The sequence below is a fragment of the Lycium ferocissimum genome, chromosome 3 (genome assembly GCF_029784015.1).
Source record: "Lycium ferocissimum isolate CSIRO_LF1 chromosome 3, AGI_CSIRO_Lferr_CH_V1, whole genome shotgun sequence".
NCBI classification, from domain to species: domain Eukaryota; kingdom Viridiplantae; phylum Streptophyta; class Magnoliopsida; order Solanales; family Solanaceae; genus Lycium; species Lycium ferocissimum.
This window is the reverse complement of record NC_081344.1, coordinates 61,159,056-61,177,578: the sequence shown is the minus strand read 5'-3', so window position 1 is coordinate 61,177,578 and position 18,523 is coordinate 61,159,056. Positions and strand designations below refer to the sequence as shown.

The following is an 18,523-nucleotide window of genomic DNA, read 5'->3' as shown; positions in this document are numbered from 1 at the left end:
AGGCAACATATCCTCACTATCAACCAAGAACAACCCTCTCAATCAAACTAATCTAGTGAAATGTTGAAAATATCTTGGTGTTTGCAACAAAATTTTGATCCAAATTAATTTATGAATTTAAATCCGACTAAACTTAGTGCCTACACTTGGTAAATAGGCATGTTCACGGACAGAGCCTGCTTGCTAGCTCCCTCTTATATAAGTACTAGATAATGCATGCCCGTGCTGCGCACGGGCCCAACAATAAGTCTTGCAGAATTTGATCGAAGATAACTGCAGTCTGCAGAAACCAATACATCAATACACAACGATGTAAAAGTGCAATGAAAACAATGAGGGTCAGTGACCATCTTTAATAGACTCATCACTAACTGACCCTGTAAATAACTTTTGACATCTCAACACAGGTAGTTGGCCACTCCAGAATAACTTCGTAGACAAGCACAAGTTTTGTTTCAAATGTGAAAGAAATTTGGCTCGAACATTCATTAATAACAAAAGGCCAGAACATAGGATAGTTGAGCAATGATCAACAAATAGATACTTAAAAAAAGTATCGTTGAGTAATGCCAGAATAACCAAGCACAAAAGGAAATTAAAGAAAACCTGGAACTACTGCAGTTTCTATCGTTTTTGAAATAAAAAATCAATGCCACCTTATAAAAAATAATATAAACTCAGATGATCTAGAAAGGTGCACGCTCGTATCAAGTGTTGTGTCAAATGCAAGTAGACAGTAAAGGCCTGCTAATGCGTCCACCAAGAAAGGCTACATAATCTGCACATGCTTGTTCACTCCGGGCTCTACACCATTTAGTTCCCTAATTGCATCTATCTGCTGTCATCAAAGTATATGAAAGCTCAACCAAGGGGCATCTTGCAACTGAAGCAGTGCATATAAATTTTGGTTCGTGAACAGAATTGGGGAAACATTATGTCAAAGAGGGTATAAACACAGCTGTCGAATTTTATAAATAAATTGGCTAATAATGTTAAGTGCAATTGATGCTCCGGATAACTGAAACTTTAAACCTCCCTTTAGTTGGATCGCATAAATTCAACGTCTTTTGACACCCAAAATTAAATAACTTGAATGTTGGAACTTCACTGGCAATTTTACCAGACTAATTTGGCAAATAAAGGAACTTGATGTCGAGATAGATGTACGCGAAACAGATTTTGTTCATCATTTTGTCACACATGCCAAGAAACAATGCACATATACTGAAGTTTACAGTCATTTGGCACTTAGATAATTGTTGATAGGAATTGCACCTATGTTGGAATTCTATGGCCATTTTTATGATAGTTATTTTCCCCACAAAGATTACACTTAAAAGTACTTTCAGCATTAACTTCTTTTATGAAAGTTATTTTTTCTGAAAAATACAGAATCCGCGATTTTTGTAGGACAAAAAAAAAAAAGTTGAACCAAACTAACACAAATAAAAAATAAAAAACATAAGTAGGTTTCACGCACTAATTTAGTGCGTGAAAGGACCAAACTGCAAAAATAAGAGTTTGGCCTTTCATGCACGAAATTTGTGCGTGAATGAGCCCAACAGAATGTTTCTATATTGGTGCAAAAAATTCGTTGATTTGATTTTTTTTTTTCCCCTTCCATATTCCGACTTTAGTGGCCAATAGGGCTCTCATTGGGACAGCATAATTTGACAAAATTTTGGGCCCTATATCATGTGGAAATATAAAGATAAAGTGAACATGCAAAATTCTAACTTGCCCCATAGTACCTTATTCTCAGAGTCCGGAACCAAAATGCCCCCAAAAAAATCATTTTGAACCAAAATACCCCAACAAAAAAAATGTTACCGAACTACATTTTATAAGTAGCAGCTTCACGGAGACCGGAGAGTTAATCGCTTTAGCGCGTATTTTATCAAGCATAGAAAAAAAAAAAAAAAAAATTCTATAACGCAAAAAATATACCGCGTTATAGAAACAAGATGAAAAAAAAAAAAAATTGGCCAACTTTATTTTTTGAAACACTTAGTGTTTTTTTCCATACTTTGACCAATGATTAGTCGTGTGTAAAGACTCAAACATCAATATTTTATATAGAACTCGATTTTTTTCTCGTACATATAATGTAGGATCAATACATCAAGGATACGTAAACGTTCGGATCATCATTTTAGGGGTTGAAAAGGTGCCCGAAGTAAGTTTTATTTGTAAACTTTAGGTTTAAGTGTTCTATATACATAGACGTCCATTTTTGTTTGAAGACTTATTGTCATTAGCGTAAGGTTTTTTATTTTTAGGGTTTAGATTTATTGAAAATAAAGTCGTTGCCAAAAGGTTTTTAACTACTTTAGCGCAGTATTTTACTGCACTAAAGAATTTTTTTTTTTTTTGTTTGTATAGCGCAATAAAATAGTGAGCACTTAAAAAAAAAAAATTGGCAATTTTTTTTTTTGCAACACTTAGTGTGTTTTTCCATACTTTGACCAACAATTAGTCGTGTGTCAAGACTCCGAAACATCAATATTTTATATAGAACCTGATATTTTTTTCTGCGTACAATAATGTAGGCTCAATACATCAAGGATACGTAAACATTCGGATCGTCGTTTTAGGGGTTGAAAAGGCCCGAAGTAAATTTTTTTGTTGGAGTATTTTGGTTCAAAGTGATTTGTTTGGGGGCATTTTGGTTCCGGACTCTGAGGATAAGGTACTATGGGGCAAGTTAGAATTTTGCATATTCACTTTATCTTTATATTTCCACATGATATAGGGCCCAAAATTTTGTCAAATTATGCTGTCCCAATGAGGGCCCTATTGGCCACTAAAGTCAGAATATGGAAGGGGAAAAAAAATTCAAATCAACGAATTTTTTGCACCACTAGAGAAACATTCTGTTGGGCTCATTCACGCACAAATTTCGTGCGTGAAAGGCCAAACTCTTACTTTTGCAGTTTGGTCCTTTCACGCACTAAATTAGTGCGTGACACCTACTTTTTTTTTTTTTTTTTTTTTTTGTGTGTTAGTTTGGTTCAACTTTTTTTTTTTTTTTTTGTCCTACAAAAATCGCGGATTCAAAAATACACTTAGAGGTCCTTTCAACATTAACTTCTTTTATGATTGTTAAACAGATAATGCAAATGAATTGTAGTCCACTTTCATTGGCAGATTTTTAATTTAGGAAGAACTTACACAAGTATTTATTAGACATCTATAACACATTGGCAGTAAATTTACTGCAAAATATAATCACTTTAAGCTACTTTACAGCTTTAACTTGTAACAAATAGATTTATGTTAGAACAATACAGTAACCGAAGTAGTCTTAAATCTTAATAGTTTCAACCATATGGAATTAATTCAAAATGTTACATTCATCTCCTAACTATACCTCACACCTCAACCATACTTCTCTTTTTTTATTTTTTTATATGTCCCACCCAGCATACCTTCTTTTGCTTTTGAAATAGTGTATGGGAGTACAACTTTTTTTCCAAAGGACATATCTGTAAATTATTCATTGATTTGTAAAGAACAATAGCATAGTAAGAATGAACGTCCTGTTTCATTTTAGTCAACTTCATAACTTCTATAGTATCGACCCTAAAGGAACAACTACACAATGTCAAGGATAGCAAAGAACAAATCTTTCAAAATAAATAGAGCAAGAGAAAAAACACAGGAATAGAATTTTAGTTTCCAAACCACCACATGATAAGAAGGCAAACCATTACTCAAAAAGAATTATCAAACTCAAAATTCACCCTCACAAACTGGATTTGGACAATAAATGAACATCACTTAAACGGATTAACGAAGAGAACAAGAACCGAACACCACTGAACATTAAATCATATAATTTGTACTAATAGATAACACTATAGTTCATTACCAATAATTGCGTACGTTGAAGAAGCTTTTTTGTAAAGTTCAATCAAAACTTAATTCAGTTATCACCAAAGCAAAAACGGTTCTGCTGGTCATTCTTTGAATTGTATTTCAAGACATATTATCACATAAATAAAACATATAAAATACTAAAAAAAAGAAAAAGAAAGCTTCTTTAAATCATTCTCTCCCCATTGAACATAAAGTTTCAAAAATTCAAAGATAGAGTCCGATGATCCACTATGCATCTTCCTCACTTTGATTCTCATCAACCTTGTTGCCTCAAATGCAATCCCAATTGTTTCTTGTTTTCAGTTAAATCATCAAAATTATAATAAACTGCTTTGCTGCTGGTCATTAAACAAAAAATTAAAGTAACCGACTTTTTGCCAACTTCAATGAAGAATGTAAGTAAGCCGAAAGGTAACAAAAATAATTGATAGAATATAAGTGCGGAAATTTTGTTGACATAGCCTTTCTGTATTCTCATTGGGTTCTTCTCAATACCATTGACTCTTATGAAATTGACCAAAAAAAAAAAAAACAGTCAATAAGTGCATGCACATACAAAATCAGTTAACAGAGAGCCTCAAGAAATTCAACAATAGCTTCAGTTTGATTCTATGGGAGTTACTCCCTGTCAGTTCCCCCAGCTTTTCACCATCCCAGGCCAACACCAAGACCGTAATTTATAAAATTGAAACAACAACGAACCGATAGGAACCGAACAAAATCGGAGATGAGAACCACAGAAAAGAAGAAAATAGAGAATGACAAAAGAAAAACCTGGAGAAAAAGGAAGGGAGATAATCGGGGAATAGAGAATGAAAAAGCTCGCTGACCCATATCGCCATTTTATATGGAAGGATACAAATGGTATTTTCCTAAAAGCTGAGGGTATAAAAAGTAATGTAAAATTGGTTGGTTTAGTCAAAGTAGCACACAGTACAACCTTTGTTGCATGTGTTCGTATACCAACTCTCATTTCTAGATAGTAGAAAAAAATACTAGGTGAGGTGATGTCTGTAGTGCGTATGTGTGCCAATTTTTTTAGATTACTTTATTTTCCCTTTTTTAGGGTTAAAAATCACAATATTATTGACTGTCAATGAGTAAACATGTCAATTTTTTATAGAGATATTCCTGGGGCATCGTTATTCTCACTGTCAATGAGTAACCATCTACTGCATCACTATGCCGAGACAGCGAAAATAATGATTTGACAATGATAGATCGACAGTGGAAGTGGTATAACAGTCGACAAAAACGCGGATTAGGGTGGGCGTTCGGCTTTTTAGTTCGATTTTATCAAATTTCGGTTTGGCTATTTCAGGTTCGATTTTTTGAAGGTGGACACCAAACACCGAAACCAAACTAGTTCGGTTCGGTTCGGTTCTTTCGGTTTCGGTTTTTTAAAGTTCGGTTCGATTCGGTTTCGGTTTTTTCAACTCGATTTTTTTAATATAATATTAGAAGCGATTCCATTGACACTAATTCATATTCTCAAAAGCAATAAAACATAAAACTGATAAATTGAAATCAAAATCAAACAAACAGGATACACAAGAACAGAAAACTATAATCATGACATAGGATTACTAGGTGTTATATACATATCATAAGAATAATTAAGAAAACACATAAAGATACTTGATTTTTTCAATTGAAGTGGAAAATTAGGGATACAAATGCAAAAGAGGACTTATTACAATTAGAGGTGTCAAAATGGCCAGTCAAATTAACCCAAAAAGGGCCAAATAATTAAATGGGCTAGGACGGCTGGCCCTTTTAGTTGAAGGGCCTGCAAATGGCAGCCCAACCTAGCCCTAAGCGGGCCGCGGGCTAGGACGGGCCAGCCCTTTGAGTTTTTTTGTCTTCCGAAATAATATTTTCTAAGTGATTTTTGGTATAATTTGAACATGAAACCTTTTGCAATATGAAATAGAATCTGCTACCAGCCATTCTTGCGCAAATCCATATCACATATAGAAGAAAAATTCAAGAGAACAAATATAAATTATTATTTTTAATCACTAATTCAGATCACGTTCAAAAGAAATTAAACATAATATAAATTCTAAGACTAAAAAGTATTACTCCAGTTTCTAATTGCTACTTAGTCGTAAGTACATTCTTTTTTCTCATTACTTTTTATCTTTTTGTTTAATTTACTTATTTTTTTTAAAAAAAAATTAATTAATTTATTATTCTTTTACGGCTCGGGCGGCTCACCCAACCCTCGTAGCGGCGGGCCAAGAGAGGCGGGGCACCGAGCCTCACTTCTATATGGGTCAAAGAAATCTTAGCCCAACCCTACTTAAATAAAGGGTTGGGTTGGGCCGGCCTCGCGGGCCAAGCTCATATTGACAGCTCTAATTACAATTGGGTTTTTTTTTGCTTTAAACTTAATGGGCCTGGACTATTTTTTTTTTGGGTAATGTATTAAATTTCGGTGCGTGTTCGGTTTTTCGGTTCGGTTTTATCAAACTTCGGTTCGGCTATTTCGGTTTCGGTTTTTTGACGATGGACGCCAAACACCGAACCAAACTAGTTCGGTTCGGTTTGGTTCGGTTTGTTGAAGTTTCGGTTCAGTTTTTTGGTATTTATGCCCAGCCCTACGCGGATATATATAGAAAAACAAATATTCCTCATGTGCATCTCGTACACTCTATCCCCCAAAAAATGATACCTTTGTATGTTAAGAGATAATTAACTTGAAATTTCTCATTTTTCGTATTTTTAATTAAATAATAATTAAAATCTACTCATATATCTATGATTTATTTGAGGCAACAATTTTTGTGAAGAAAAAATCTGAAACATCATGTTCAGTCAAAATGCATCACATAAAAGAATGGAGCGAGTATATTTTTTGCAAACAAAATCAAGTATAATAAAGTCTTATTCAATTTTCAAAACATATCTATGCAAGCCTGACAATCGTGTAAGTAAAATGTATATTGTTGTATCATGCCAACTTGTTTAGGGTCCTAACACGTGAGATTATCCCCAGTCTCGACACCAAGTTGTTGACAATACTGAGTATAATACTCAATCCTTCTAGCAACAGTCTGAGGGTTGCCACCATCACATTCAATCTGACCGTTAATGGCTCGAATAGTTGGGCCAAAACCTTGGCCAGAAGTAATGAGAGAATGACAATTGTTCATCCAATACCACAAGGCTGTCTTGAAGGAAATAATACCATCTCTTGCCACTATGTCAGGGTCATTTAGGCCATCGAATCCAATGGCTTTTCCTGCAGGTCCATAGTTGAAGTTCCATGATAGTTGAATGGGTCCACGACCATAGTAGTTCTTGCCTGAGACACATGGGTACTCTGTGTTGTTCTCATCACAATAGTCGCCAGAAGGACCATTTATCTCATTTATGTAGCACATGTCTGTGTGTAAAACGAAACACAAAATTAGTCGTACGTTAAATAATTAAACCATGGAAAATGGTTCATAGATACCCTCCCTTCACTTTTTGGTCTAAAAATACTCCCAAGTTTAGGGTGGTCTTTAGGTATTCCGTCTATAAAAAAGGTTCGACTAATTGGCATGAAAGTGCTATTTCGAGAGGTGAAACTCCGTATTAAAAATGATTTTGCAAATGTATGACCGAAAAATACAAGGAGAATGCGCGAAAAATAAACAATAGAGAAGCAGGTTTAAGTCATTTTGTCCCAAATTGATATTTTAACTTTAAGTCTTCCTAGACAAATGAAATTCTCCTAGGAAGGATTTAGACCTCAAACTATGTAAACTTTTTTGTATTGGTGCGGCTTTGGTCTTTTCAAATAAACCGGAGTTATTTGGATTATAAGATATTGTAGGGCTGTTGGGACAAGCAAGAAGATCAAGATATTATTCCGCAAGAGCTTAAAACTCCTTAAAGACAGCGAGATATCTGCGCCTCAGCCTGAATATTTATTTATATATTTATTGTTCATTTTATTTTTTCAACTATAGTTTATTGTACTTTCACCAGCAAATTTTACAACAGGAATTAATGGAAAAGCAAGTATAAAGCTTACGTCCAGTTTCATGGGTGACATGAGCAAAGAAAGCAGCAATCTCACGCTTAGAATTATCAGTAGAACCCACAGTTCCAAAATTAGGATAAGATTTAAGTGCTTCAAAGAACCTAGCCCTTGTATAAAACCCTTTTCCTTCACAATTAGAAGCTGCTTGATCAGCTATTCCATTAAAGAATGCATCAGAGACAATATCAGAAATAGGAGTAATGTTTTGTGCCAAGATTAATCTTGGAACATCAACTACTATAGCTAATGCAAAAAGAAAAAAGAAATATGAGTAATGTTTTCTTGATGAAGAGAAGTTCATCTTAGTATGAATCAGTTGACAAGTGTGGAGGAAAGTCTAATAAGGCAGAGATATTTATAGGTGAGAAATTATTAGTAATTTTAATTATAGGTAAGCCACTATTGTTGAAATGTTCAAAATTATATTGGCCAAACTTTTTTTTATGGGCTGACTTCTGACTTTTTTGAGTCAAAAGGTCATTAATGTTAGGAATAGCTTTTTCTCTAAACCTGCAAGTCAAAAAGGCAAGCGTTCTCACTTTTGAACTTATACATTTCTCCTTCTAGAATTGAACATACCACCAGATAAGATGCATTAGATTCATAAATTGCAATTTTACATATATTCTTATATATGAAATTTCCATGAAAAACTTATTCCTACAAAGGAAAAAAACATGAAGATACGTTATACGTAATTAATTATATTTTGAATTCCTAAAATTAACTTGTTTAATATGTTAGGATAACCTTTAATTTTGTAGAATTGGCTGAATAACACGTTAAACTACTCATTTAGATTAAGGTAAGAGTATTATAGAGACTGTTGGAGTAATGTTGAAGTATTTCAAATGAGTATGTAGCACTAAAATTCACTAGAAAATACGCAATATCCATTTACTATATTTTCGGTGAATATGCATGTTGAAAAAATAAAAATATTCATCAATTATATATAGGAGTGTTAATAGTTAGGTTGAGCCGGTTTCTTAAGAAATTTTGTATCATACAATCGTTTTTATTATTCTACTATGTACGTATAAATAAAATTACACGTATAGCTGAAAAAATTAAAAAAAAAGAAAAAGAAAACAAATAATCACATGATTTCTCTTCTTATAAAATACGATTCGTATATTTCTACTTCAAGAGAGAGAGGGGGGCAGAGAGAGAGAGAGAGAGTGTTTAACCTAAACTATAAAAACATAACTAATAAGGAAACAAAATTAATTAAAAAGATCATACATAGAGAATCAACTAGGAAAATTAAATATTTTATTCATAAATATATATATATATATATATATATATATATATATATAGTACAAGGAAATAAACTAATTATATAAAATCAATTATATCTTCATATGTATCATGCCGACAAGTGCATATATCAATTCTTATAACTTTGGCAAGATGGTTATGACCAATTCTAATTAACAAAATGTTAAAGTAACGAAGAAACGAAAAAACATAAGTTGATCAGCACAAACACATTTCCAAATTCTTTCTGGTTCTAACCAACCGTTTGATGTCATCAATGAGAGTTTCGAGGTTATTGTACGATGAGCCACCTTCTCCAACACTTAATTTCTCAAACTCCAATAATTTCTCAACTGATTTCTTGATGTGTTCCCATAAGATCTTTTACTCCCTCCATTTCATAATAAGTGACTTTTTTAGCTCATGCACACACTTTAAGAAATTACTTACTCCTAAAAAATTATAAGTATTTTTACTAACTTATCCCTAATTAATGCTTAGAAAAAGAAAAGTTACTTAATAATTCTTGATTATAAATAAGGGTAAATTTAGAAAAAGAATATGATTAATTTCTTAAAGCATTGAAATCCTAAAGTATCACTTATTTAATGAAAATAAAATAAAAATAATGGCATAAAATGTCATTAAATAAAAAAAAAGAATAATAAAGTTAAATATATTTTGATAAGCTTAAACAACGAAGAATCTATCAAAATATATATTTCATGTCAATAATAATCTCCCACTTCTATTTATATTATCTTATATAAATTAAAAGAAGAGTTGCGAGGAATTGGATATTAAATCAAGTAAAAGAACTAATGCAATTTTCATATAGGTAATTTCAAAATGAAAAAAAATCTTAAAATTTTATAATGATAACAAAAGAGAGGTAAAAATTCATTTTTATTATTTAATATAAGAAATAATTAAAAAAATATAAATAGATTTTGCAACAAAATATTCAAAGGACTTATATATTTGTTTCTAGATTACTTCAAAATTACAATTTAGGGTAAAATATGATATTATTTGGATTATAGGTAAAAGCTAATTAAAATATAGATAGTAGGCAAATGAATAAAGAGCAAGATAGTTTTACAAATATGGTTAATTTTTTATAATTGAAATTCAAATTTTATATTGATAATAACAAAGAAGAAAATTTTAAGTTCTACACGTAATGAAGAATAACAATCATTGACTAATCTACTTGTGACTCTCTGGTCCACATATTGAGGCCAACAATCTACTATGCTTTCCAATGTTGAGTTCCACCCGCTATGAGTCAAAAACCCACCCAACAGATGAGTGGGATAATACTATCTTTTGTGGAGCCCAACTCACCATGTAACCATTTTCCTTGCTACCCTCTACAAGTTCCTTCATAAATTGATCGTCTAATTCACGTCCCTTTAAAATGTCAGGCCACATGACCCATAAAAATTTAACTTTGCTATTTAGTAGGCCATGCTAAAATTCTAAAATTTCTTCTCTTGAAAGAACCGCTAGACTTCCAAAGCTCACATAAATTACAGACCCCATAGAACGTTGATCAAGCCATTTAACACAATTGTGGTCTTCTTCCCACAAACTATTTGAGGACAACAATAATAAAGTAGTTTCAGCAGCAAGTCTAGTCTTCAAGTGCAAGTGTAATGGGCCGATTGCATATGTTTTAGAAGTGTAAGAACGAATACAAGAAAGAAAAGGCTCATCTAAATCCTCAAATGTGTTCAGTATTACACCATGAGCTTGTGGGATCCTCTCAATGCCCTTTAAAACGGTTTGATAATTTAGATTGGTCTTATAATCCAAGAGACAAAAGTGTGGAAGATCTCGACGTCGGAGAAGACCTTCCATGGCTGGTATATGTGTTACCAATGCATCCAAGTCATTTCCTAGAAGAAAATATAAAGTTGGTTCTGGTTATGAGTATTTACAATTGTAGCTTTCCAAATTTATTGACTTCTTCAAAAGTGGAGCAAATAGTATTCCCTGGAAAATGTAAGTCAAATGAGAGTTTCATGCCAACTTGGGAACAGTGATCGAGGTCACAGAAGACCCGGTGCATGCCTAATATGAATGGGGAACGTGAAAGCTAGTAAAACAAGGAAATCATGAATTCATGATAACTCCTCCTATTTACATATTTCGTAACTACATAAAAATTTTAGAGTCAAATTTTTTTTATTTTGACGATGAATTTAGATACACAATCCTTAAAAAAATTTAAAAATAATTTACATATTTCATAACTAAAGAAAAAGTTTCATAATTAAGTGACAAAATAATTAACAATTTAAAATATTTAAAGCAAGATACGAATAAATTGAGATAAAAAAGTAAACATACGAAGACAGAGGGTTCATCATTTTATATATACTATTTTACTTTTTCCAAGTGAAAGTAAAGAAGACAAGTTTTTTTAATTAAGTGACATCTCATTTTTCCGCTTCTACATCCACTCTCATAGCCCCCACCTCCATCCAGAGGTAGATGTAGAGTACCAAGGATTATGAACCTATACTTTAATGCGGAGTACTATAAATTTATATATAAAAATTCATGAATATTGCAATAAATAGTATACATAAGCACGTAACTTTTAGTTTAATAAAATATAACTTGTTAAATATTAAGATGAGTAAAAGTTGAAACATAGTATTTTAATTCTGACCACCACCCCATCACCATAATATTTGCATGTGTTATATATACATACTTTTTTGGATAATATTTTCTTCTTACTTATTAAACAAAATAAATGAAAAATATACTGAGAGCTAAATGTACGGAACGGAATCCGGACCCCGTTGGTCCGGATTCCCTTCCATGCATTTAATGTGAAAAGAAAGATGAATGCAAGTCAAAGTAGTGCCTAGCCGTGACCTTGATCTTAATATACTCCGTATTCCCTTCCATGCATTTAACGTGAGACTTTTTTCTTTTCTGTTTATTTAAAAAGAAATATTTCCGTATTAAAAAAGTTAATTTCAAATTCTTTATTTCACATTAAGTGTCATATTTTTATAGTCAAAGAAATATAATTACTTATTTAAAATCACACGTTAGAAAAATCTTTTTTTCTTTGGAAATACTCTCTTTATTTCAATTTTTTTGTCTACGTACTTTTCTTTTTAGTCTTTTTTAAAAAGAATGATTCTTTTTCAATTTAACAACTCTTTAGTTTCAACATCACACATGACATGTTTAAGATTACAAAATTAAATAGCTTTTTGTTACATTATTCATATCTTTATTTTAAGATTCAAAATTTTCTTTAATTTCTCAAACTCTAGAGCTAAGTCAAACTAAGACAAATAAATTGAAATAGAGGGAGTAACATTTACTAAAAACAACCATTGGAATAAAAATCAATATTACTGTAGCAAAACAAAGGAGAAAAAGAATACCTTTGAAGGGAAGAACGCCAGCCTCAATGAGTTTTGGTAGACAGAGATAAACCCAGAGGCAAGAAGGGCTAATAGTGTGAAAGGGAATAACAGGAACTACCATTTCATTTCCAATATCAACTGCATAATAAAGCAGCCCATTTGGTACGACACATGTGACTGGTGTTTCAACAACATCACTAAGTATTTCCCTGAGAAAAGGTTCCGCCATGATTTGTAAGGATGTGATGATGTCTCCGAATTGTTCGACGGAGCGTGGGTGGTTGTCGGGGAGGCCATCGGATATTGTGAGGAATCGGAATTCAGGATATTGAGAGAAACGAGATTGCACGTTGGTGTGACGATGGAGACGTTCTTGATTGTGAATTGTGTTGATAAAGGTGACTTTTAGGCCTGCAAGTAGGGGTGACAAAATTAGCCCATAAAACATGATCCGTCCAATCCGCTCATGCTAGTATAATTTAAGGAAAAATTTAACATTTAGACTGTAGTTACGGTACATAGATACAGTTTCAAAAAAGTACAAAATGTAGATACATTTGGGGTTTTGTAGAACTACACAATACAAATGCGTAACCATATAAGTTGGTACAGTATGCGCTAACACAATTGTTTCACGCGATTTCAGCTGGTATAGTATGCACTGATACCCACATGATACCTGCCGCCTAATACAGCTCTTTCGCTGATACAGTTGATCCCCGCCTGATATAGCTCTTCAACCTTACAACTGTACAACTAAGTTTCGTAAATACGAAAAATATAGTTATGTTTGGTAATTACGCTCTAAACTATAACAACTTATGGAATTTCTCATTCCATTTCAGCCCAAGTATTACTATGTTATTTTCCTATTGTAAACCATATGCAATCGGCCCTCCGCACTTGCACTTGCACTTGAAGACTAGACTTGTTGCAGAAACTACTCCACAATTGTTGTCCTCAAAACACTACTAAAAAACTGTCTAAAACCGACAGCCTGCGTCAGTTTTTTCAATGAAACCGACAGGTAACCGACCCCTTACGGTCTGTCGGTTTTGATAGCGTCGCTTTCTGAAAACCAACGGACTGCGTCACTTGCTTACGCGGTCCGTCGATTTTTTATCCAATATTAAAAAAATTTAAAAAATCGACGGACTGCGTCGGTTTTTTTAATTTCTGATTTCTTAAATTTAAATAGAAACAACATAAATTTTATAAAAAACCGACACACTGCGTCGGTTTTTTATTTAATTATTTTTATTTTAAATAAAAAATCGACGCAGTGCGTTGGTTTTTTGGAAATATTACAGAATTAATTTCCAGAAAATCGACGGACTGAGTCGGTTTTCCGTCGATTTTCTGGAAAATTTACAGAATTAATTTCTAGAAAACCAACGGACTGCGTCGGTTTTCTGGAAAATTTCCTGCATGCAATTGCTACATTTTCTGCAGCCACACCTCCACAAAAACCAGCACCAAAAGCTGCTCAAAACCAGCATAATGCTCCAAATCAATTCTAAAAGAGCTACAACATATAAAATCACCCTAATTAACAATAAAACACATCAAACACTATCTAAACACATAAAATACGATCTAAATAGACCTTCAAAGTTCAAAAATATTTAAATGTCCAACCAAAAGTACCATTAACTAGTTCTACATAGTTTTAACATAAGTCCATAAAACATAAGTCCATTATGAAATCCAAACTACTACAATTGATCATCCGATGTTCGGGTTACGTAAACACCGTCATCATCATCTTGCATCGGGGAGGGAGAGGGGGAGGGGGGGGGGGAGGGAGGCACACCAAATGGTCCACATGCAATGTGGCTTTTAACTTATCGAGCGATTCAAGGTTCGATTCATGAAGTTACTTTCCTCAACTCTTTTTGCCTCAGTCTTAGCTAATTTCCCATTAAGTTCTGTGATTTGCTGCGCCATAAATGCGACCTGAACACTACTAACTCCCTCGGCTTGTCGAGAAGACCCTACAGCTCGCAATCCTGACCAAAGGCGACTTAAGTTGTTCCTTGGGCCTAGATCGTACGCTCTACCCTTTTGTACCCCCCCCCAACTTCTCTACACCAAAAATCTACCTCTAATTCCGGTGGAGGGGGGCTTGGATGGTCAGGCTGAGTTTGACTGTACTGGTCCACATCTTGCATAAATTGTATCTGTATATTAAAAAAATGATACTTAGTATATAACGAATTTATCATAATTAGACTTATATATATTACTTAAATAATAAAATTATCACTTACATAGGAATCACGAGCCCTGTCCTCAACCCATACGATCGGATCCGATTCCTACTTCTTCTTTTTTGTGTGGGTCTTTAGGAATAGCTAATCCTGATTCAACGTCTGTCCCGTAGCCTTTTTCTGCCAAAAAAAAAGAGTTAAAGATAGAATTAATAACTCAATAATGATATATTGATCGTAGGTAACTTTAAAAGTATAAAACTACTTACCATTGTCCTAGCCACGTGCCCCTGACTTCTTGCACCCGCAGTGTGCAAAGAGCCACCTTTCTGGGACGCACGGGCAGCCTTTGCCTGCTCAGACTTAGCGATAAACTCAGGAGTTGCCAATATGCCTTAAGTTTCTCCCACTGTTCGTTGGTTAGCCATTGGGGCTTCCTCATATACCTTTTAGCCCTCGAAAACCAATCTGACAACCTTGCACTCCCCTTCCTCTCAAAGCCCGCAAAGAACCCTATCATTGTCCATTGGATCCCATTTATAAAACATCTACAAATCAAATGGCTAATGTTAGATCATTTATATAAAAGGAAATTAAAGTTATGAATTGTATAATAAGATGCATAGGTTAAACTCTCTAAACATAGCCTGTCGAGTATCATATGGGATTTCACCCCATGAAGTATAAAACCGATCGCCATAAAGCCTCATAACAATATCCAGTATGGCTTTTGTAGTTTTGTGATCTGGATAGTACCTGCAGTTAAAAAATTTAACCCATATAAGATTAAGATGAAATTTTTTTTAGGAAAACTTAATAAAAGACAATCTTACCCAGCTCCCTCAGGCACGATGAAAACCCGACCGATCGAATCTGTATCTCTCGGCTGTAGACCATGATATCCCGGTGCCTGTGCAGGTACCGGTGCAGGTGCAGGAGGAGGAGGATGGGTCTGAGACTGGCTAAGAGCTGGTGTAGTATTGCTATCTCAAAATCTCTAAGGCGCAAATTAGATACACTGGGTGGTGTACCACCTGGAGAAGGAGAAGGAGACAAAGTGGCCATTGTGTTAGGAGATCTGCCCCGTGGTGGGCAATACATAGGTGAAGGTATAATCTAGATCTGCCCCACATACATAGGTGTAGGTATAATCAATTCAAGGCGCCTACAATATTCCTTTAGGTCCAATCTAGCTTTTGGGTTATCTTTTGTCTTGCCTTTAACATACATAACAGTGTTAAACAAATTACAAAGTAATTTTTTTCAATATGCATCACATCAAGATTATGCCGTAGAAGATTATCCTTCCAATACGGTAACTCCCAGAATATGCTCTGTTTAGTCCAATTTGACCATGAACACTTGGACACTTATTTTTGAGATATAATAATTTTTTATTTTTTTTGGGTAAAGGAGATATAATAATTATTTTTTTCCACACTTTCATGACAAGATGAAAGATTACCTTGTTATATTTTTGTTTTCACTTGACAAAGCTTGTTGTATCCACTGAAACTGTGTGAAATAGAAAAAGAATAGTGTAAAATAATCCATTACCGAGGAGAACAAATATTGTTGAGAGTAATTTTGTTTCTCAAACCCATTTGCTAGCTTGTATGTATTTTCTCGAAGGTGACGATGCAAGTAAAATTAGAGATTCGTGCTAATAACGTGTTGTAAAATATAAGAAGCAATAACACAAAGAAAATTGATAAGAATATGGAGAGGGAGAGAGAGAGAGCTTTTCTATTTTATCCAATTGTGTCACATATCACATCCTCTATATATATTATTACCTAGATGTTTACAAAAAGGTGGGCTTAAACATGATATTAACATTGAGATCACGGTGGAGGCATTTGTCATTTATTCAACTGATATGGTCTCTTAGCTTCTTTAGGGAGCTAATCAAAAGTAAAATGCATCTGGTTACAATTCATCTTTTGAAGCTAGGTTTGCTAAAGAATCCGTCACTTGATTTCCTTCTCTGAAATTGTGAAATATGTGCACATTGTTATTTTCATAAGCTTTGATAGTTCTATCAATAATAAGCTTCATCTTTAGGTTGTTATAAGTAGCCTTTCCAGTGAGCATATTGGATATCACCTGTGAGTGAAGTTTCAAGAAAGAAATTAGTGTATCCTTGAAGAGTACATCATTTCCCTCCAAACACAGCCGCTAAAGCTTCTGCCATATTGTTACTGCTACATTGCACAACTATACAGAAGGCCATGATCTCCATTACAGTCCCTAGCTATACGTGAGCAGGTTTGGATTAATGGGTGAATCCACCTAATAAGAACTGATCATGTTCCAGACTGGGTCTGAGACACACAACATAATAGTGTCTATAAAACGGGACAAGGAGTGTATTAATCTATTAGGCCCTCTGGTCCATATTATATGATATGTCTTAGTTGTTTGGGCACACCCTTTAAAAATTTCACTCGTCTTTAGAAGGTAATTTTATTAAATTAATCTTAATTAAATAGCATCTATATATTATGATTATTTTTTTAGTTAGATAAAATTCACTTATCTAAACAAAGGTAAATTTTGGGAAAAACGACCTAAAAAAATGGCTATTTCCGACCTCATGCCTCAAAATTAGGTCGGAAAAGAGTGGGTCGGAAATATTACCGACCTCATGAGGTCGCAAAAAACCGACCACGCGAGGACGGTAAATTTTTTTACGTCGGGTATTAATTAGATAAAGTACCGACCACACTAGGTCGGTAAATTATATTAATAATATAATGATACGAGTTTACCGATATGAATATATAATATATTGTTTTAGATTTCCGTCGTCGTGAGATCGGTATTTCACAATTTCTGCAAAATATTTGCAGAAACCCGACCTCATGAGGTCGGTAATTTGTAATTTTTGGGAAAATTTTGCAGACGAGGTCGGTAATTTGCAATTTCTAGAAAATTTTGCAGAAAACCGACATCATGAGGTCGGCAATTTGCAGTTTCTGGGAGAATTTTGCAGCAAACCGACCTCATGAGGTCGATAATTTGCATTTTTACGGGAAAATTTTGCAGAAAACCGACCTCATGAGGTTGGTAATTTGCAGTTTTACGGGTAAATTTTGCAGAAAACCGACCTCATGAGGTCGGTATTCTGCAAAAAATTGGTAGGGTCTAGCTACTATTCCAGCTATCCCCCTGTCAAGATGAAAATAATTTTATATTCAACTAAAACCAGCTCAAATAACTGTCAACAATTCACCAAACTACTAGAAATACATAAAACATTAAGCTACTTCAACAAACACATATATTACAACACATATTACAACCACCAATACATCAAATTCAATTCGAAACTACTTCAAAGTTGAATCAAAACGTCATTCAAACATTCACTAAGCTACTTCAACCTTCGCAAACATCAACACAACATTAAACTACTTCAATCTTTGCAAACATCCACAAAACATTAAAATAGTCTACACTAAGTTAGTCTACAACATTAGACTACTTCACCCACTCGCAAACATCCACAAAACACTTACACAATCCACAAATCCACCACAACATTAACATTCAAACATGCATTTGTGTGTTTGACACGTGAGTCCCATCATCATCTGCACCACTAGATTGAGTTTAGGGGTGGTTACGAGCATCATCAGGACACGAGGGAATCCCTTTCGAAGCAAGTAATGCGTCTAATTGGGCCCTCATACCATCAAACTGCACGTCTCTTCCTCCCCGGGCCTATAGCTGGC

General features: G+C 34.0%; 1 protein-coding gene and 1 pseudogene across 1 annotated transcript; both read right to left on the bottom strand.

Moving 5' to 3' along the window:
* Positions 1-6,751: 6,751 nt before the first annotated feature.
* LOC132050335 (endochitinase EP3-like) lies at positions 6,752-8,242 on the bottom strand. The gene is made up of 2 exons (XM_059441555.1): positions 7,907-8,242; positions 6,752-7,270 (listed from the first exon to the last, which is right to left on the bottom strand). The coding sequence occupies exons 1-2, from the start codon at positions 8,214-8,216 to the stop codon at positions 6,858-6,860; spliced, it is 723 nt and encodes a 240-aa protein (XP_059297538.1). The 5' UTR covers positions 8,217-8,242; the 3' UTR covers positions 6,752-6,857.
* A 1,155-nt stretch (positions 8,243-9,397) lies between these two features.
* On the bottom strand, positions 9,398-13,033 carry LOC132048959 (7-deoxyloganetic acid glucosyltransferase-like; annotated as a pseudogene).
* Positions 13,034-18,523: the final 5,490 nt, after the last annotated feature.

What these genes read in the sequence shown, in the direction of transcription:
- LOC132050335 (XM_059441555.1), bottom strand. Translation starts at nt 8,216, where the DNA reads ATGAACTTCTCTTCATCAAGAAAACATTACTCATATTTCTTTTTTCTT. An exon ending in TGTCACCCATGAAACTGGAC is followed by an intron (nt 7,271 to 7,906) that starts GTAAGCTTTATA and finishes TTTTACACACAG; the next exon opens with ACATGTGCTACATAAATGAG.